We start from the raw sequence: 21,551 nt of genomic DNA on the forward strand, positions 1-21,551 counted from the left end.
AGGTAGCAATATCTTAAACCTGATGGCATAACTGCCCATTTGGTTGTTGTTCATCATGTTGATTAAAATAATCTGAAATATCTTAAAAGCATTAATAGTAATTTTTTTTTCTAAAATATTGTTTTAACTTGTGTGAGAGATGTCTGAGGGAGAAATCTTCAGCTAGAAAGACCTTGGACCTGTTTTAAATGTACACAGAACAGGACAAAAACTCTGCAGTTCCTTGTGGGATGTCATCCACATTTACAGTATGGAATGTCATCCACATTTACAATATGGAGCGTCATCCCAAAACTTGCATACAAAAGGAGAAGGCATACCCTGTTTGTGAAATTGCTGCTCCTCCCTATTGTTCAAGAAAAGCTAACAAACTGATATGTAGCATATATAGCTACCAAAGACAACCTCTGAGTGATTGAGTAAATAAACAAATGTTTTTAAAATGTGGGGGAAACAATCCTACTTTTACAGCTGGAGATTCTTGCTGCTTCTCCCTTTCTCACAACCTACATCTCAAAGTAACAATTTGCTTGTTGATTATGGAAAGATAAAAGGTGGTTCAGCTAGTTGCTACTCGCACAGCGTAGAGGGATTTGAAACAGTTAATGATGCAGTGGTTCAATCTGTTTCATTTCCTGTTCCAAGAAGTCTTAATATTTTTTTCTGATTTAATAATAAGTAATTATTACTACTTCTCTTTAAATAAGGTAAGGAGTTAACCAAACCATATGTACTTTTTTTACCCAGGGAAGAGCTACATGTGACAGCAGCTGCCATTTTTTGAGGACATGTTCCATCCTGCCAGATGTCTTTTTCACATAACAGTATAGTTTCTTCATCACCACGACAACGCACTTCACTCCAGTGAACAGGAATAAGTCCCAGTGCAGAAAATGGTATGTGTTTTGCTGTACCTTTTTCACTGTAAGAAGAATAATCAGGATAGGAAATTAGAGTGGGAAGAATGGAAGTGGAACATTTTCTCATGTATAAATCTTGGACTAGAAGAGAAAGGACTTTCTTCAACAGTATAAATCCATCACATTTTCATACAGTTCAGCATTATCTTCTGCACACAGAAAAGTAACAGATGTGACCCAGTTCTCACCACTTTGTTGTGGGATATTTTACTACAACGGCCTGTATTGCTGTGGGCCAGCCACATTCCTGCTCCCATGGTTCTTAATTACAAAAATCAACACAGAGTCCTCAGTCCATAGGTGAATCTACAGTATCATCCCGCTGCAGTTATACTTCCAGGAGAGGTGATGCCTTTCACCCTTATCCTCTCCTTTACTTCATTAAAACATATCAGTGCTCTGCCCATACACATATCATATGATATAGTTGTGACCATGGGGCAGTGAAACCACCTCATACTCCATTAGATCAAGACCTGTGTCCAATATTCTCTTTTCAGCCATTCCCATCCATCCAGAATATTTATAAACAGCTTCATTTCTTTCCTGTACTGAATCTACAGAGACAATTATTGAGCCATCTTTTCTTCCATATAATGTCCAACAAAATTAAACTAAGACTAAAGTCCAAATATTGTAAAATCAAAGGAACAGGTAGATGGAAGCACCTAAAAAGCACCAATAATATCTAGTAAATTCACCTGTGGTATTATATATAGATCCAAATATCTGCCAAACACTTGTGATAACCAAGACTATCAACTACTGTTTGTCTGGGGGTGGGGGAGCTTGGCCTGAATTCAGATTTAAGCCATTTCTGTTGAAAAGACAAAACCATTCACCCATACCACTGAACTACTTTTGCTAATAGAAGTCATGTTCAACTGAAATGTTTAGGGTACAGAAGGCAAAAAGAACTTAAAGTCTGTTGCAGACAGACTTTTTGGTAGGGCCTGTTAGGATAGGGCAAGGGGCAATTGTCTTAAAATAAAAGAAAGTAGATTCAGATTTTTTTTCCTTATAAGGGTGGTGAAACACTGGAATGGGGTTCCCAGAGAGGCTATAGATGCCCCATCCCTGGAAACATTCAAGGCCAGGCTGGATGGGGCTCTGAGCAACCTGATCTAGTTGAAGGGGGGTTGGACTAGATGACCGTTGAAGTTCCCTTCCAACCCAAACTATTCTATGATTCTATGAAAATAAAGAAAGGAGACATTGCACGTAGACAGCTGAAGTCATAAGCAAAATCACAGCCTCCAGATGGCTGAACTTTTATCTCATCTAATCCTCATATTTTTATAAGTTGGCACGGTGTGTCCAGATTAGTACTGAACATTATAAAACGGCTTAGATTTAGGTCTGGCTAGCAGTCTTAAAAAGTGGAATAATCATTAGGAATGTCACAGTGCAAATATGCTATGAAAGTTCCCTACTACTTGTAGCAAACAAAATCACTACTTTGATATGTAATTCAAAGCAGTGTTAGAAAGGCAATAAAGCCAGCCATACTGCTTTATTGAGAAAGTGCAAGCTGAACAGAGTGCTAAGGGAGGGTGTTCATGTAATTTGGTTGCCTAACTTGAACAGCATTGATTTTCTAGAAGCTGAAATTATATTTTATTTTTAAAACTCCCTTTTGATATGGACATTTTCTTCCTTACCTCAGTTTCATCTTACTATTTCAATTGCAGCATCACTGTAGGCATTTATCTAGAGTTGAATGATCAAATTATGTTAAGGTTTCCAGATGATTATCTGCGTTCTGACAACAGTGTGAATTAGTGGTCAATGTGGACAGTGAGCTGTTAGCACAATGCAGGGACTTTCAACCTGTTCAATATTACTATAACTCTGTAAAACGTTTCCATGAAAATGTAAAGCTGCAAAACTTGCCTGGTTTGGGATTTTGTAACCCAAGTGCAACTCTGCAAGTAAACCATACAGATTATCTAGTTACATGAAGATGTGCACAACAAAAATACCACATTTTCCAAAAACCTAGGATGAGTCCCAGATGTTTTTGTCCTGATGGAATGGATGTTTACCAGGGTAACCTTATGCTCCTGAGAACTAGGAATTTTCCTATTATTAGGACCCTAATTCTGGCCACATTTACATTTTTATAGATTCAGTAACCTTACTGGAGCTGTTCTTAATTGACAGTTACATAAGTGAGATCAGGATCAGACCTCCTATTTCTGCCCTCATGTACATCTCCCAGATGGTCTAGTAAAGCATTTTTTGTTTGTCCTAATCCTTTCTAACCTGTTCATAGTTTTCACTTCGCAAGTGTAGCATCTACCCTGGGCCTGCTCTTCTCCAGATCCCACATCCAGCTTTCAGATGAATTACTGATTCTCACAGCAACCTCTTTGAAGTACAACACAATTGAGGCAAGCGAAGGATTCCAGGGAGAACAACTTTATCATTCACCAACTTTCAAACAAAAAAACCAATCAGAAAACATAAAAAGCCCTCAGGATTTGCAAAATATATTGTCCTTTATACTGAAACATCATTTTAAAAAGTTGACTTTTTAGTCAGACTGAAACTTACCCAAGTGCAAGCTGTCGACATATGACTGTTGCATCGTTATTGTCCCAATGGCTCCCACAGATTGTTCCCCAGATTCCATTCAAATAAACCTCCACTATACCTTCAAACTCATTCTTGCCACCCTGGAGTCTCACTGACCCTGGTTAAAAAAAAAAATAAAAAATTAAGCCTCCAAGATGTTCTATCGCTCAGGTAATGCATGCTACACAAAAGACTCTGAACCTGATTTCCCATCTGCAGAGAGAATTCCCATTTCATTTATTACCATCTTACTTCATGCTCTTTGGGTGAGCTGCTTCTAAGCAGCACTCTGGCACACCTAACATTCTGATACAGTGACATACAAGCAGATAACCTCATTTTTCCCATCAGGAAAACATTTTGCTTTTTGTACTGGAATAATATCACATTTCTGATCCTTCTGATGCTGCAATTTAGTTAAAGATCTAACCCAAAAGAAAGTATGTACAGACTACACATAATTATTTAAATGTGGTTACCTCTACCCAAATGAGGAAAAAGTGTGTGTGTATATATATATATATATATAGATAGATGAGTGCTATACGTTTATCTTCCACATGATTCCATTTGATTTAAAGGAAGCAGAAAACAACCACACGGATTGCATAGCTCTTGCTCTGACCCATGTAACATTATGCATGTCATGGATGTCAGCAGTTTATTTTAGCCAAAGGAATGCATTTGTTCGTACTTGTTCTCAGACAGGAAAACATTGGATGTAGTTCTATTAATTAATGAGTGGTCTTTACCAAATTCTCAGACAAACCAAGCTAAAAACACGAGAAATCACCTAAAAGTGTGTGTAGGGGGGAGTATGCTTCTTGAGAACTACAGAACACATAAATGCAATAAAATTATAATAGATTTTGCATTTTTGTATTACAGTAGTTTTACTTGAGGTGCCAGACACGCCTGCTATACAAGGCAGCCAAGTGCCACTGGTAAAGGTGGGAAAAAGCTGGTCATAGGTACAACTCTACAGAAGCAGAAAAACTAGTCATAACAGAGCAGTAATTCAACAAGAATGCATTTATGTTAAATTATCAAACACAGCCTAATTGTATGCATTACTATTGCCTGAAATCTCAGTTAATTCGTCTGTCTCTGCTCGGTGATCTACTTAAAATTAGAAGCTACACCATCATCCAGCTTGCAGAGTTTTTTGCAATGGGAGAAAGCGGTGTTTGTGCCTGTACTTCACTGTATGTGTGTTCGTGTATTTGTAAATAATAATAACAATATAAGTAGATCCATTTTTCTTCTCAGCTTTTACTCAGATTATGTCCTGGTTTTAATTTAGTTCAGTGTATTTTATAAAACCACCAAGCCAAACAACTGCCAAATAACTCGAGGAATTAATTAACCTCAAACTTTCTGTGTTCCTTTTTGCCTCCTGTTTACTTTCTCTGCAGTAGCTTACTGTGCAGTAAATTACAAACAAAATTTATTCAACTCATGTTAGAGAGTGAACTATCATCCAGAACAGAGGATCATTAATGAGTTAACTATAACAATACTGGAGACATGTTGCACATTGTTTATCTGTCTTTATAATTTTTCTCTTTGTGTTTTTCTGTCACATACAGACAGTCTGGAATTTTGTTTATTTCTGGTATTCACCAGACTTTTGTATAGACTATTATTTTCACTTGAAACACCAACTGCAGTCATAGCAAAGTGATTCCTGACATAGCAGAAAGCAATTTGAAGATGTCATCTCCAAAAATAAGTTTATGCTTGTACATGATTGCTTACAGTCTTGCATGACACCTACTGAAATCAATACAGTGTTTCCTGAGTACACATTACACAATATTTCTATTCAACTGTTTGAATAAGGGAGTACTTGAAGAATAAGATTCTCCTCTAAGGTTTCCATGGCAGAATTTGGCTCACTTTCTGTATTTACAGAATTCCCAATGACAACAATGGAAGAATTTATTTATGTACACAGAGCAAAAGATAGCACAAGAGAGAACTTTTGCACATCGGACACTCTTTTACCAACAGTTAAAAATTAAATAAATTTTAAATCCTTTGCCTCTCCAGTAGAAGCCTCAGGAAAGAAGTTTGAAAAGCACAGAGTTCTCACTGTGGACATGTACCATTAAGCAAGGAAAACAGCCTTTCCCTGGCCACTCACTCGCCTTAAGAACCCTGGGTGACATGTGGTCCCTGTTCAAGTGGGAAAAGACACTACTGGGATCAGTCGGTAAGGAAGGGAAAAATGACTAGAAAGGACAGTGCCTTATGTCATTGTGCCTGTGGGAAAAGACATAGATAAAAACTAGAAATGAGGGATTTTTAAAATATTAATCTAATGTCACAACAAAATATTTTGGTTTGCCTTTTTCCTCTAGATTTACAGCTGCTTATAGGAACACCGATGTTTTATGAAAGACAGTACCATTCAAAACAGACCTCTGTTCATCTCACAAGAAAATATGATGAAGAACCAGCTTCTATCAGATAGAAAACACAGAGGATGATTGTTAAAGGTAATTTTTAACAAATTTAAATTATTTCTGATTTTCACCTGATAATTTAATCTAGAAAGAAATAAAAAGAAAGCCTGTTAGTACATGTAACTGATATTAAACCTTTTATTATGCCTGCTGTTTAATACAGGTAGCTGAATATATGGTATAATAATTCTAACATGCTGCTTGCATTGACTCACCACTCCCCTCATAGGACAGTGTTGATTTCTACAGCTATGATTAACCTAAAGCATTAAGGGCAAAATCCAGCATTCTCTCCTCAAGCAAAACAATAAATAAAATTATTTTTTTAAAGAAAAGTCAGAATTGAAAACCCTCTGAAAGGTTACTATCTCTACTATATTTTTCTAAGTCCATTCTCAGTGTTTCTAGCTCAGTATTTAAGCACTGTATCCAACAAGAGTAAAATGACACAGTATTTTTTGTTTCCTATGCACTTTGAAGTATGTGTCAACCTATATCTCATGACGAGTAATAATTATGTAGCAAAAAAATCAAAGAGCAAACTAATGAGAACTTTATTGCTCTATAGTTCACTCAAAATGTTATGGTATTCAGACCCCTTCTAGTTATTTTGCTGGATCGAGAGATACATTAGTGACAGCGAAAGATATCTCATATAATACAACAGAACTTTAAAATATAGATTTTCACTTCAACAGCTTATTTTTTCTTTCCAATAGATAAAACTTTTACTTCATAATGAAACACAGATCTGTGTGTCATGTAAGTTGATCATACGGAATTGCAAGATGACCAACATTATCTGCCATCAGGTATGTTTATACTGTGTTACCAAGTATCTATTTATTACTCATGATTCAACTTTGTTATTTAGAACGTGTTATTGTCTTAATTGCAAGATAATCAGCATTTGTGTTGTTAAAATGACCAGGAGACACTTTACAGACAGCAAGAAAACTAATATTTCGCATAATTAAAAGGATACCGGTTAATTCTTAATTTCACTGGTCAGGTTTTCTACTGCTAATTTTAACACCATTAGTCCATACTGCATCTCAACATGTGTGCCCAAGTGCCTTCTGTGCTCTCCCTAAGGCACAAGAAGCTCTGGAGAAGAGCATCTGATTATTTCTCAGGAAAGAGATCTGGCTTAAGCCTATGTATTAGAAGCTCTAGGATTCTGGAGTTGTAGATATGGTAGCATCTCAAATTTTTGAAACTATGAGTTTTCAGCTCTTTTAGTTGCAGAAGAAAACTAAAGATGTTGGGAGTAGAGCTAATGCAGTAATATCTGCTCTGGCTTTTATGCAATGCTCTAAGAAACACTCTTTCCCCCCTCCACCAACTAAATAAGGTGTCAAGCCCCTGCTTGAAGTGCTTATCAAACCTTCACTGTCTCAACACCAAGCTCAAAAGCAGGGAACGTGAGTACAGGGATCCTGCCCACGGCTCTCAATGACCTCCTTAGCACTGGTCAGGATGAGGACGGGTGAATTGACAGCACAAGAATTAGAAACGAGGGCACAGGAGCACAAAGCAGGTCTACTAAGCAGCTCTAGGACACATACTGTGGTCTTAAAACAGACTTAGTTCAGCCCTGTACTGAACAATACAAATCTACTGCCTTGACAGAAACTCCTTCATTGATATACACTCAAAAAAAATGTATAAATTTTTTCTAATTATGTTCTAGCCGAGGTTACTGACGGTCAATTTATGTTGTTTACATAGAAGCGGGTAATTTTAGTTTCCTTGGTATCTGCCCAAGTCAGAGTCTTTCCTATCTGCTATCACTGTTTAAAAGAGATTAAGTTATACTTGCAAATGCAATGAAGTAAGGGTAGCCAGTGGGTGCTGCTGAGACTTGCTCCATAACACCTGCCATATAGGCTCAAGATGAGACACACAGGAAAAAAGGGAGAGGAAAACCTCTCAGCCAACTTTTAATTAACTCCAAAAAGCAGAAGAGCTTCAAAGGAATTGTGCTGTCAACAGGATGAGTGGTGCACTTGGCCTCTTTTCCTATACCATTCTCGTGTCCAGAATTGCTGGGTAACTTCAAACCCTATTTTATTTTCTACATTTCACTGAGAACAATTATTGTTGTTACTGTGTGCAAATAGAATAGGAATCACTTCCACTTTTGCTATACATGTAAGTGCTGCAGCAGTGGGGTTTATGGTGTTGGCTAAAGGTGTGCCAGTAGTTTCTTCATAAACATCAAAGGTTTGTAATTTGGCTCTAAATACTGTTTTGGTAAAGATGGATCAGAAATAGAAGTTGCTTGTGCCTTTCGCCCTGGTGTGGGTGCTCTGAAATTGCAGATTTAAAGCAAAGCGAAATAAGTATTTTGAATTGTGGAAAACTGTAAAAACAGCAGATATTTTTATTTCTGTTTTTGTTTAAAACGTGTTCCAACATGAGGTAGCACTACAGGAAGGCCCTGCACTCATAATTAATCTCTCTTGCCTTGGAATCAATTAGGTGAGTCCAAATTAACATAAAGTGTGGGGGGTCTCCCTTTGATACATGCTGTATATCTCATGTAACCACATTACAGCTCACAGTATTTCAGAACACTAGGGGATGTTTCACAATACATATAAAAGAGTCTACCCCAGCTTCAGAATTAAACTAATTCGTCAATTTGCATGAAGTACTTGTAAAAAATCTACCTGTAGTATAGGACCAATCTAACACTAGTTCAAATCAACGGAAACTTTTCTTCCAGGATCAGGCCTGGCTAATATCAAAGAAATGCATCCTGTTGACTTCAGCAAAACTATAGATGATGCTCACTGCGATCAGTGAATGCTGTTGTCCATCACTTTCTTCAGCACTGCTCTTAGTCTAAAATTATAACTATTTTCTCCTGGTATTTTAACCTTGAAAAAAAGGTGCATCCATCAGAACTACTTTTCAAGAACTATCATGAGAACTTCAGCAAATAGCACTATTGCATACTCAAGGATCCTTATATTAGAGGTTTCATAAATATTGTATGTATTGAGTGTGTAATGTCCTTAATTGGTTCCTCTGCAGCAGTGAGATTCATCATGTCAATGATCAATGGCTTAAGACTCGGAAAAAATACACTGAAGTGTTAGGAATGTAATGGGCTCTAAAGGACTGCAGTTGTCCTATGTGGTACAGAGCAGTAGAAAATGAGGGGTCTCATGTAATAGGAATGGTTTCAGAAGAGCTGCTTCTTAAAAGGAAAATATAGACATTCCTGTTTAATTTTTTCACATATTTTTTTCTTTAACTCTATGCTATTAAAAACAAAACCCCAAAAGACCTTCTAACAACTGCCTGGACTATAGTATAACAGGTAGGGACAATAATCTAGTGTTCAGACTATGAGCCTGAGGCTTGATTCTTCTCTCACGAAAGTTTAGTGAAACATTATTTGATTTGCATTAGTGGAAATACCCTGTGATACAAGCAATTTAAATGGAAAAACTCCACACTCTGGCGATTCTGGAGATGTGTATTTAATTTCCTGTTCTGCCACTGAACAGTAGTGTGACTTCTGGCAAAGACACCCTCTCTTGTTTTGTTTCCCCTTTGTAAAAGAAAGAAATATAGTTAACCCACTTTACTCAAAGAGCTTTAAATTAGATATGTAGCAACACAGCATGAGCAACACAGCATGCAGAATACTGTAACTACATGCCATGTAAACATTGTGTGGCAGCAGTTGATTCTAGGCGCTAAAGTAGGCCTCTCTTTTGAAGCATGAGTACATTACAGGTAAGTTGTTATTACCAGTAACTAAAATACTAAATTCTACTGGACTTCGGATATAGGAAACTCTCGTACTCATTTATTTGCCTCTAGGATTTCCTTGGTTAACCATGGTGAGTTATATATATATGTATTTGGTTTACTTGCTTTAAAGACATGTATAGATAATATTACCCAGAGGTCTCTCATTTTAGAAGGAGGGAAATGAAACACCAAAATCTATTATTTTAAACTATAAAACTGAATTTAGACTGGTACCACATAGTATAATTGCAAAGGTGCTTTTTTATTGTTATTTTTAGTGTTAATGTTAAAATATAAACCAGTTTAATATATACACATGCACAAGTTCAGCCAATTAATGTTGCAGATAACTCTTAATATTTAAGCTAGAAAAGCCAGGAGATTTACAGTTTAGGCTTTGAACATGGTATTTAGTTACTGCAGGTGCCTAACAACTGAGCATGGGCTTCCTTAGCACATGTACTAAACCAACAGATGCAGTGAGTTTCTCTGAATAGTCTGTCCTTCTCTAGCTATAAACGGCATCATAACATTGCCTTACTTGCATCCCTTTGCTTCTTGTAAGAAAGTATTCTTTAGGATGAGTGTTCAAATAATGTTTATTTCTGGGCAAATGGCTCGATTTATTTCCATGTTCCACCTTAAGCCATCTCACACACGCTCTAATTCTTTTGTATTACCTCCACAAAACTTTTTGGACAGACATTTGGCCTGTTGATGTCACTGAGAGTTTACCACTGAGTCCTACAGAGGCAGATGACCTTTCAATTAGAACGTACTGGCTATTGCTCAGTAGCTGTGGTCTCCCTCTTTACAGGGGCTAACCTGGATTTCCTTTTTCTGGGGTAAAAAAGCAGCATTCTTAAGAGACTGGAGAAACACAGCTAAACCCAAATCATGGTGTATTTGGGGCATTTTTTTTACTTAAATGAAGTTCATGCTGAACTTACAGGGGATTCTGGAATTTACTTCAGTAGGTGCATGATTAGGTTCTTAGCAATAAAATGCCACATTCTTATTCAGTGTAACATATTAGTCCGAGATCCTCACAAAGTATTTTGAGAACCAGGTTGAAGAATTCTGAAAATAGCTTTAAATATGATGGGCTAAATTAAAGAAGCAACTGTGGGACACCTTCCCAAACTGAGACCAGTTAAAGGGCATGAAGTCTTCTGGATTTTTTTAAATCTGTGTCTAGTTTTTTGTTTTCTCCTTAATGGCATCAGCTGCCTGATTTTCTTTCAAGGGAAGTATCTGTAAGGCATAGCATCATCCTATCTTCTTGAAGGAGTACAACATTTGAACCCAGCTTTGGAAGCTGCCTTTTTTAATGCATAAAAGATCAATGTGGACCTTGGAGCCTTCCATAGGCTCTTCATGTGGTATTTTATACCAATGTGTGTAATTATCTCATTGTTCAAATTATCATGTTTTTTTCAGTTCCATATCTGACACATCTTCTAGGGCTATTGTTGGAAGAGAAAGATAACCATGCTCTTCAGAGAGCTGAAAGTAAATTAATCTAAAAAAAACCTACCCAAAACCAACTTCCACAAGAACAAAATAATAATATTATTAATTATCAACTTCCTTGCTGACCTTGTGACATTATAAAATATGTAAAAGGGGGGCAAAAAGGAAGGGAATTTTTATTTTTCTTGCAACAATTATCATTGATCATTTTTAGTATAGATATAGATAGGATATAATTCTTATTCAGGTAGGAGATAATACCAGAGCAATGCCAAAGAAAATGTGAAGTCATTCAAAACGAGACAGTACATACATATATTTAACCCTGTGGAGGGGTGCCAGCACTGATGAAATGTAAAGCTGATCAGCTGCTCAAGGGCTAAATGCTGAAATTGCTGTTCAGTCTTTACACAGTGAAAACTTCCACTGAAGTCAATGCGGGTTTAGCCAGGAGTGTGTGGGGGAAAGCACAGGTCTCTTGGCCCTGCTCACAGATGTCACCAAGCACAGGCGCTAACTTACAAACCCCATTATCCCAAGATGTGAGGAAAAAAAGAAATGCTATATGAGCAGTTCACGTTTAAAGCAAGGCATCCTTTTGATTTACTTGTGCCACTCACTTCTATAGAGCAAGTGCTTCCCGGAGAAGTGCGCCCAATTACAAAAAGGGGAATGCCAATATTGGCTAACTGAGCCTACTGAGTGCTTACGGCACAGCTGCTTAACGCGATTTACCTGGTATTAAAATAGAGTCGGAATAAAACAACGTGGAACCTTCGACTTTCCCATGCAGCTGCTGATGCAAAAATTTAAAATCTCCTCTCAGAAAACCCTTTGCTTTCGCTTTGGCAAGAGGTGCCCGTCCCCGTTTCCTTCAGCGACGGCCGCCGGGGAAGCGGGTACGGGATGGGAAGCCGCCGCCTCCCCGCGAAGTCTCTCCGTCCCGAGCGCCACCCGCGCATCCTCCCGCCGCCCACTGCGCCGCCACCCCGCGCCCGAGGAGGCCGAGCGCCCCCGGCCCGCTCACCTCGCTCGCAGTCAGTGCGGCCCCGCTTCGCCCGGCCCCGGCCGCTCCCGGGGTCGCAGCCGGGCCGCCTGCCGCCGCCGGGCAGGGCACAGGAGCTGCGGCGGCCCCGCGGCGCCCGGCGCGCCGGTCCGCGCCGCGGGAGGGCGGGCGCCGCCGGTGGCCAAGGGCGCTCGGCTGTAGCGAAGCCGCCCGCGGGCAGCGCGGCGGGGCAACCGGCGGGGGACGGCGGCGGGGCCAGGGCGTGCGGGTGGCGGGCGGCTGGGAGACCGACGGAGACCTGCCCCAGTCCGAGAGCTCCGGGGATCGTCCCTATCACCAGCGCCACCACGAAGCCGGCGAATGTCATGGTGCCAGTCCTGCCGGCTCGGGTCCATCTCCCCCTCTCATCGCGCCCGGGATGCGAACAGGGAAGGCGGGGCCGTAGCGTCCCACTAATCCCCCACGCAGCGCACCCTTGCCGCCCTCCCCCCGGTTCCTCTGCCGGCGGGGGCAGGGCGAGCGGGGCGCGGAGAGGCGCGCAGCCCCGCGGTGCAGCCGGCAGCGGTGTTTCGGGTACCTGCCGCAGCCCTCCCGAGAGCGGGGGCGGTGTGTCTGCCCCACGCAGGCAGCCCCGGCGGGGATTGGAGGAGCCCAGCCTCGGGGGCTCCCTCCGGCTCCCCCACCAGCCCCGGGCGCCGCCGCCCCCTTACCTCCCTGCGCCTTCCCCGCCGCCCCGCGGGCTTCATCGCCGCTCGCGGTCCCGCTACAGCCCTGCACCCCGCTTCGCTCTCGCACTTGGGGTACTCCTACCAGCCACCTCCTCTGCTCTCGCCCCCGCGGCTATAGGGGTTCCGACCCCTCCGACACCCTCACAAAGAGCAGAAGGCGCCCGCGCAAAGCCTGGCCCGGGGCGGGGGCGCGCAGCTTCGGGTAGAGAGGGACAAAAAGGACCCACGCAGCGGCTGGAGAGGCAGAGGGATGGGGAGAGCCTCAGACGTGTCTGCGGGAAACAAAAGAGGCTGGAAACAAATGCCGCGAAATGTCTTCGAGGGTTTAGCTTGATCCCAGCTCCATGTGCTCTGAATAGTAATCTGCTTATTCCCAACCGCTGTGGAGTTTTGCATGACCTGATCAGCTCTGATTTCCTTTTCCTACCGGGATGTCTGTCAGTTAGTTTTGCTTCTTCGTCTCAATGGTGTTCATTCGTTAGCTTGGGTTAGTTATTATTTTTTAATTTACCTCTGGTTTTAGTCTATGATGTTCATATTTTGCAAAGTCCAACTGTGCCTGATAGAGCGCACACCCTTTATTTGGCAATTTGTCTGTAGTGCGAGTCCGTACAGATTCACCTCTCCATTCTAATATTTTGTCTGAGAAGTGCTAGTCTGGTTTCTGGGTGAGCGCATCAGTATTTCCACAACCTTGCATTTCGATTAGGGTCTAAAAGAGAAGGAGAAAGTGTGCTTTCTGCTTCCCATGCAGGATCCCATGTATCTCCAGTAAACTGTGGCCTTCCTTTAGCAGCCTCCAAACTGCTCAAGAGGTGCAAAATGCAACTTTACCAAGTTCCAGTGCTAAGGTAAAGCAGGTCCTGCAGTGTTTGGTATTACCTGTATTCATTTTAGTTCTGTTCATGTGTGATTAATTTATTATTGCAACATAACAGTTAGTACTTTAATCACACAGTTCAAGACTACTCTGCTGATGTTTCTACTGCAACATGACTATGCTATCACACGTATCCGTTGCACTTCTTTGAGGATATAAGCACACAGATTGTTCTTTCTTACTGAGTTTTCTCCTGGGAATATGTATATGCATTAGTTTAGAAACTGTCAGTACTGACAAGAGTTTGTTTTCAAAATATGCAAATATATACAAGACATTAGCCTCAAAGCAACTCATTATGGCCATTTAAAAATTATCTGAAAATTTGTTGCTGTCATGACAAGTTGGTTGCTTTTATCCTTTGGAAGGACTGGTTAAAAGCATGCTCAGCCTAGCTGGTTAGGGCTACCTTCATTGCCTAGTAAATGCTTTTTGGCATCACAACAACAGCAATATTTCATTTTCCCTGATGTAAGCTCTTTTTTTTTTTTTTTTTTCCCCTCTAGCCTGGAAGAGGAAGAGTTCTGCTGATCAGCACAGGAAGAAGAGTACAGATGAATATGATGAATCCTGCAAAACGTTTCAGGCAAAGCTTTGAGTCTGGTACTTATTCATGTGTTCTGACTTCATTTATCTGCTCTAGGTGTGTGGGCTTGCAGACACCTTACATGCAGTGAACTTTCATTCCCCATGTAGGGTAGAGGTGTTTGTGCTTGCGGCTGCAAAATGACACTATGCAGGAGGTGGGGAGGAAAGGGGGAGTCTATATAGGGAAAAAAGTTTGGAAGTAGCTAGCATTATAAAAGAAGAAAAAAGTAATTGTCATGATTCCCTCCCCAAGACAGGGTTCAGGTTTAATCAAATGAGCCACATGTACAGATTCAAACTCGAACATTTCAATTTTTATCATGATTGTTATTTTTGATGTAATCATATATGGAGAAGAAGCCTTAATTTGTTTTAATAGCTTTAAATTAGCTTTCAGTATGGTGTGAGGCCTGTTAATGCTATAGGAAATAATGCTTTTGTTAGAATTTACAAATTAGGGACTTAATCTGGCTTCCATTCAAGACATAGGTAATAGTTTTGCTGTAAATAAGAGGGGCCTTTTTCTAAGAAGAACTAGAACTGGTGCAGTTTGTTTGCTTTTTTTCAAGGGATGTATACTTTGCACTTGAGTTGCAGCTTCTGTCTTGGCCAGACCATTTACAAGTGTCTCCCCCATACGGTTTCTCTTGTGTTTGAACTGCATGAGCTCATGGTGCAGTTTTTTCCTTTGGCTGTGGCACTTACAGGTCCTGTGTATAAAATCACTCTCATCTGCTTGGCTACTTTTATTACACTTGTAGGAAGCTCATTATCTGTGTGACTTCTACCTCTATCACATTTCCCACAATTGGTCAAAAGTTATTGGGAAGAGCAAAGACAAAACAATAGTTACATGTACAGATAGCAGAATTTTGAGAACTGTGGTTCTTTTAGACATCACACTTAAAATAACACTAAGACTACACCTGTGACTAAAATGAAACTGCCTTATGCTTTAAGGGTTTTACCTTCACGTGTTTATAAACAAGAAACAAAGGCTTAATATTCTGATATAGCTGATATGCCTTTAAAAATATGCCAAATATGAGATGTCCTTAGTGCATTTGGTTGCTTTAATAAGTTTTGTCTCTGCTGTACAAAACTGATGAAAACTCATTCACAAATTGAATTAGAAATGAAAAGGAAAGAAAAAATTATGTTTGCTCAATTAGGAAAATAAGCAAGTAGATCTTTGGAAACCTCAAAAGGCTTCAATGGATCTGGACATTATGTATAATTTTTGTTCTGAAATTAGAGTATCCAACTTTTCAGAAAAAAAAAAATGTTACAAAATGCTGAGGAAATAATACAGCTTTGGAAACTGTACTGCTTATACTCCTGCAGCAGCACTGCAGGATTTAAAGTTAGTAATCTGTGTTTAACAAGGCCTGCATTTTTACATGAAAAGAAAGGCTTGTTTTGGTCTTTCTAGATTGGTAGAGAAAATAATCCATTAAGATGATATTACAGTGGATGAACTGGCTGCAGATGAACTACATAGCAAACCTCCCTTTTGCAAAACATTTTCGATACTTAATCTCAGTATTTATTTTGCACCTCCCATGCACAGCAGTAGAACCTATTGACATCAGTCCCGTGGAAGTCCATGGAACAACGCTCATGACCAAAATTGCCAAATCTGTGCTGCATACCTGACAACTTCCATGAGAGCAGTTGTAGGAAATGATCTGCTAGAACAGGTCTTAATTTGTGTACAATTCCACTGGGTTAGCTGCTTTTTTCTCTCCTGATATTGTACAGCCTCAACACTAAACTGTTGATAAAACAAAGAATAATAAATAATTCAGAGGTATGAACGGATCTGACCACTCCAAACCTCCCTGTCCTGCGCTGTATTTCTCTGCAGTGATTCCTCAGGTTACCTGAGAAATGGAAATATTAGAAATATTTGCATAATACAGCAGCAGCATGGGTTATTCATATATGCAAGGCTTAAAAGGAGACTTACACAAGAGCTTCCTTTACCCTAAAAGCTTTCTAAAAGCACTTGATAGTTCTTCCCCGTTGCTGACTGTGGTTTTGCATGAAGTGTGTGAGGGTGCCAGTTATCAGAGGACTAATTTTCAATAAGTGGTTCTTGTGAATAGGTAAAGGTATCTGATGTGTGGGTTATACATGCAAAAATAGTAGTCCTGCATTTTGAAAACATTTAATACTAAACATTTAAAATTCAGCTGGAGAACCAGTCTAATTCTGCTTCCATTTAAATCAATAGCAAAATTCACTGAATAGCCTCTTCCTGTGTTCAGCAAAGCTGCTTTTACCTTTATTTTCAAGCAGCTCACACAGTATGCTTTCAGCACAGATTTCAGAAAATCTGGGCACTTCCAGCTGCTGGTGGAATTCAGTTAAAATACTATTGACAAGTGAAGACCTGATTCAGTCTCATTTTATTGCCACTGATAGCCCTAAACTGGGTTATTCTCTCCTGCATTCCCTCCTGACCAGGTTAGAGTCAAATAGCAAAATAGATGTGAAAGATCAGAGCAGGGGTTGGCTTCAGGCAATGCAATATACGAGAAATTCCCCCAGGAAATAAGTACAAGTACAAAGCAGAGAGAATGTAGCCAAACAGCCAGGCACAACACGTTGTACTGAAATGATTTTCAGACTATCCATCTAATAATTTCTTACTATTATTTCTGCATATAATCAAGTATGCTGGGGCCAATAGGTCCACTGCTGGAATCAATGGAAGAACTTACGCACATGACCTAGTCGGCAATGAGTGAGATAAACAGCACCAGAGAGGGGCTGACATCAGGATTAGAAGAAGAGGAAGCAAGGCTTCACACAAAGGAGATTTCCTTGTGCAAAATGAGCCATGGAATGGGTGTCAAAACGAGTCAACATTTTTAGGATATAAGTCAGTGCTCTTATAAAATTATTTTATTCATTAATCTCATTCTTTTTAACAAACATGGGCAGCAGAAATCTGAAATCCTGCCAAGTCTGACTCAAAATTAATTCGGGTTTGTGCTTATATGAAAGAGAATAGGCCTTTTGTCTGTAATTATGTATAAGCTCCATAGGGTGACCCTGCATTAGACAGGATGTAACTCAACAGACTGTAATTGATGAGGTTTCCATTACCACATAACACAGTGCGCACAGTAATGAGATCATAGAAAAACCTTTTTTGAAGTGTAAAGTACTTTCTTGTACAACAAGCTGAGTTCATATTATAAGGCAATAAGAAACCTGATTTCCTGGAACAAGGCAATAAGAAACTTGATTTCCTGGAACAATTCACTACATAGGTACATATGTGCTTAACACTGAGTTATGCAGGCATGATGAAATAATTGCATTTAAAACTGAAAGGTAAGCTGAATCATGCAAAACTGGTGACCACTTTTTTTTAATATAGTGAATGGAAAAAATGCTATTTCAGCTGTGATAGTTTTGACAGATCCAAATTAACTATACATCATTTTAAAAGTATCACAGTTTTGCAAAGAAAAAAAGAGGATTTTTGAATAACCATGTGTGGAGCTATTTGTTTGAAAAATATTTTTTAAAAACAAACAAAAAAAACCCCAGCATTAAGTCAAGGCTCTAATTCTGCAAATATGTATGGTCATTCTTAGTATGCACGCATCTACAAACCGTGATGTCTCCATGTGTAAAGTAGGTTACATGAGTACCGTGTGTTAAACTTGGGATGACAGGAGACATGCTTCGTTCATGGTGTTACTACTATTTCAGCAACACCTGGGAACGTACAGCTAGTACAATGTACAGTCTTGTTTGTGCAGTTGCAATGTGATGGTGTTTGGGGCTGTGGTTGATGTTGTTTCCATGAGCAACCTCCAAGCACTCCTAGACATTCCTCTCCCAGAAGGACCATTTAGCAGATCCCAAGTGTGCAACGCCGCGTGTGCAAACGCGGTGCCAGAGCGGGGAGGGAGACTCAGGGGTGAGAGTAGGAGTGCCCCAGCACAGCCATGAAATACAGCAGAAGTGCCGGTTTAGTTCCTGATGCTCAGAATAGGAAGTAAATACAGCATCACGTATGTTGCAGTCTGTTAAGTAGGTGAAAGGTGAGTTTGTGTAGCCATTCTATAAATAAGCATATTTAAAGAGGCAAGTATTATGTCAGAGGATACTTTGAAGAAATTAAATGGAAAATGGTATTTGTTAACCAACAATCTTAACACAGATTTGCTAAGAAATTGAACTTCAGTTCCTAACCTGACTGCCCTGGGCATATGAGATTTTTGGTACTTGATTCATTGAGTCTGTCCTTTAAGGGAAGCTCTGCATATGTGATTAATTCTGTGCTCATGCTGGAGAAACAATCTACTAAAAAAATCAATGTGCAGGCTACATGTTGTAAAAATGGCTAACATCAGTGGAAATGTTTAACATTTTGGTTTAGACCTAAGAGAGAAAAGGTGAAAAAAAATATTACTGTCTTCATCATAAAACATATTCTGGACTCTTTTACAAATCAATCAACATTAGGTAAGCCTGCCACAGAGCAGGACGTAGCCTTATTTATTCAAAACATCCACTGTCAGTGAGGACAACTGGTTCACAGAGCTGAGATATATGACCTTCTACAATTTCCTCTGACATTCATGGCATAGAAGGTTCCCAGGGGTAAACAATGTTTTATAAATGCAGTTGTTTAAATAAGTTCTTTCACAAATAATCCAGGTAGTTCTCTTCCAATTATTAATATTTATGTCTGGAGTGGTAGCAGGTGTTTTCTCTTTGTTCACAGTTAATCTTCTGAAAACATTGCTAAATAACATCTATTTCAGAATTTTGCAATTCCCTGTTGTGAAATTTAAGTGCACACCACTGAAAGAAAAGTCAAGCAGGGTTGGTTTGTGTTTTCATTGTCCATCTAACCCACGTGTCACCTTCCCATTAACAGCAATGGAATGAGTCATTTCTGATATTTCCAGCAGGAATTCCTCAGTGTCCTGCTCAAAATCCAACAGCAGTATACATACAATATGGAAATAAGACTTTTTCTCCAGAGTTTCCGAGTGATGCCAGAATTACTTTAGTGCTGAGCTAAGAGTTTAGATACATGCAGTGACCCTTCACTTACCTTCATTAACGTAAGATCCTGTTACTGGGAATGAGAAAGGATAAAGCGAGTTACAGCTGTATTTTTATGTTTTTACAGTTATGCATAATGCAAGCACATACTACACAATTATTTAAATATACATTATTATTTAAATATAACTTATTAAAATATGTCAAATAAGCATTAAAAGGGAGAAATTAAGATAAATACTTCTTGGAGCAGGAATAGTTATGTCCATGAAGCCATATTTAACACATTTGAATTTCTGAATGTTTTTGATCTTGAAAAGCAGTAAGCGCTTCAGACTAGCTCAAAACTTACCATGAGGGCATTTGGTCTCCAAATTGAAATGCAAAGCAAAACATATTCCTTTTTCCATCTTTCCTCTCCTATATATAGACACAGTTATAATATGGCCCATATGTTTTATATATTTAACAAAAATATTTTGGAGGGAACCCCTTTTAAAGAAAATATGTGTTCAGTACATCTAGATTTTCTTGATAAGCTTCTGCAGTGCACTCTTAAAATAGAACTCAATAGATACGACTTTTAAGACTGTAAAATATGCTATTAACATAAAAATACTGCTATATTTTTAAAAATACATATTAATATGTTTCAATACATATTTTCTCAAAGAGGCACAGAAGAATAAAATATAATTCCCCTATCACTGACTGTTATTTAGGTTTAGTCTTTGTCCACCTCCAAGTGCTGAAATAATTGACAATGTAAATAATGTCACATATTTCCAAAGTTTGTTTTACATCTATTAGTTTTAGTCAGTTCACAGATAGACTTTTAAAAAGATTTCACCATTGTATGGCAAAATGAAATAATAAACCTCTCACTTGGGAAGTCTATTGTATATGAACTTGAAAACAATTAGTCTCACAAAGTTAGAACAAAAAGAAAGCAGGATTTTGCCTCTTCTTATTTTCAGTCACAATTCTCTTTCTATCAAGATTTAAAAGAGAAGCCTGAACTACGATGGAATTATTCATATGTCCCTTCTGCTAGGTGTTGCATTCTCTTGACTCCCCACTGAAACAGGTGTTTTGTCAACACTACCCAAATTTAGACCTACCTATTTTTATCCTTTAAAAAAAAAGTAACACATTTGCTGGAAAATACAAGTAAAATTTCAAATGGGGGGGGAGGGGTGTTGGATTTTTTTTGTATTGTTTGAGAAAGAAATAACGAAAACTGCATTCTTTTATCATTAATAATAATTTTGGATAATAGTGTCATTATTGTTTCAAAGGAACACATCTTCTTATACTTAATGAAGGGAAAGCTAAAAAAACAGTTAATACTTAACTGACTTAAGGAAGCTGGGATTTATAATTACCTGGACAAATTGAATGCTGTGCTACCACGAAGATATTTAAGAAACGTTCATTTTTACCTCATAAGGGTACTGAAACAGCTCGTGGAAGTTATTAGCACATGTTCATAACACATGATCTTTATATGTTCTCTTTTGGGCTTGTATTTGAAGCACTAGGATTAATTTTAAAATATTTTTGGTTTACTTGCAATTTCAATTAGTTGAAAAGCTTAGCTGTTAAGGAGGGAAGTATGTTGCTGAGTGTTTATAAACCAGGTCCTGTTTGCTGCATTAGTTAATAACTTCATCAAAATCAGTGAGTCTTCTCATGTTAGTGAATAGATTTTGTGCATTATGAATACAAGCATTACTTTACTCATATTTTTACCATTTTAAAAAATATAAATCTCAGGAGTTCCTAGATTGCTTTCAGAAATATATACTGAGCTGGAACAACCATTTCAAGTTGATTAATATAAAGCGATGCACAAAGATGTACTTGCTACTTGCACCTCCTTTCAACATTTTCATTGACATTTTCAAATGCAACTAAATATGCTTTAAAATAAATACGGTGAGTATACCGTCTGCAATTGCAAGGAGATACTGTACTAGATGGGATCAGAGCTGAGCTTGCACTATTGAACTATGGCTCCTGTACCTGTGACAGACATTTGCACTTAGATCACCTTCATTACCACAGAATGTGGAAAATGTCTTTCAGAAGATTTGGGAAGGG

General features: G+C 39.0%; 1 protein-coding gene and 1 long non-coding RNA gene across 7 annotated transcripts in view; one reads left to right on the plus strand and one right to left on the minus strand.

The window, feature by feature from the left end:
* The window catches only part of PRSS12 (serine protease 12), a 46,798-nt gene extending 34,174 nt beyond the window's left edge, over window positions 1-12,624 (minus strand). The window contains exons 1-3 of one of the 2 annotated variants that reach the window (XM_065634365.1): window positions 12,237-12,624; window positions 3,477-3,615; window positions 744-922 (exon numbers count right to left, since the gene is read on the minus strand). In XM_065634365.1, the coding sequence (XP_065490437.1) occupies window positions 744-922; window positions 3,477-3,615; window positions 12,237-12,582 (664 nt within the window). In that variant the 5' untranslated portion in view covers window positions 12,583-12,624. Of the gene's footprint in view, window positions 1-734; window positions 923-3,476; window positions 3,616-12,236 lie in introns of both variants that reach the window. The other variant, XM_065634364.1, reaches the window with a different exon arrangement.
* Window positions 1-21,551, plus strand: part of LOC135988417 (uncharacterized) — a 67,827-nt gene that overhangs the window by 40,206 nt on the left and 6,070 nt on the right. For 3 of the 5 annotated variants that reach the window (XR_010606145.1, XR_010606147.1, XR_010606149.1), the window contains 5 exons: window positions 748-896; window positions 5,553-5,712; window positions 5,861-5,998; window positions 6,685-6,777; window positions 14,330-14,426. This is a non-coding gene — a long non-coding RNA (uncharacterized LOC135988417). Of the gene's footprint in view, window positions 1-747; window positions 897-5,549; window positions 5,713-5,860; window positions 5,999-6,684; window positions 6,778-14,329; window positions 14,427-21,551 lie in introns of all 5 variants that reach the window. The other 2 variants (XR_010606146.1, XR_010606148.1) reach the window with 2 other exon arrangements.

The sequence above is a fragment of the Caloenas nicobarica genome, chromosome 4 (assembly GCF_036013445.1).
Source record: "Caloenas nicobarica isolate bCalNic1 chromosome 4, bCalNic1.hap1, whole genome shotgun sequence".
NCBI classification, from domain to species: Eukaryota; Metazoa; Chordata; class Aves; order Columbiformes; family Columbidae; genus Caloenas; species Caloenas nicobarica.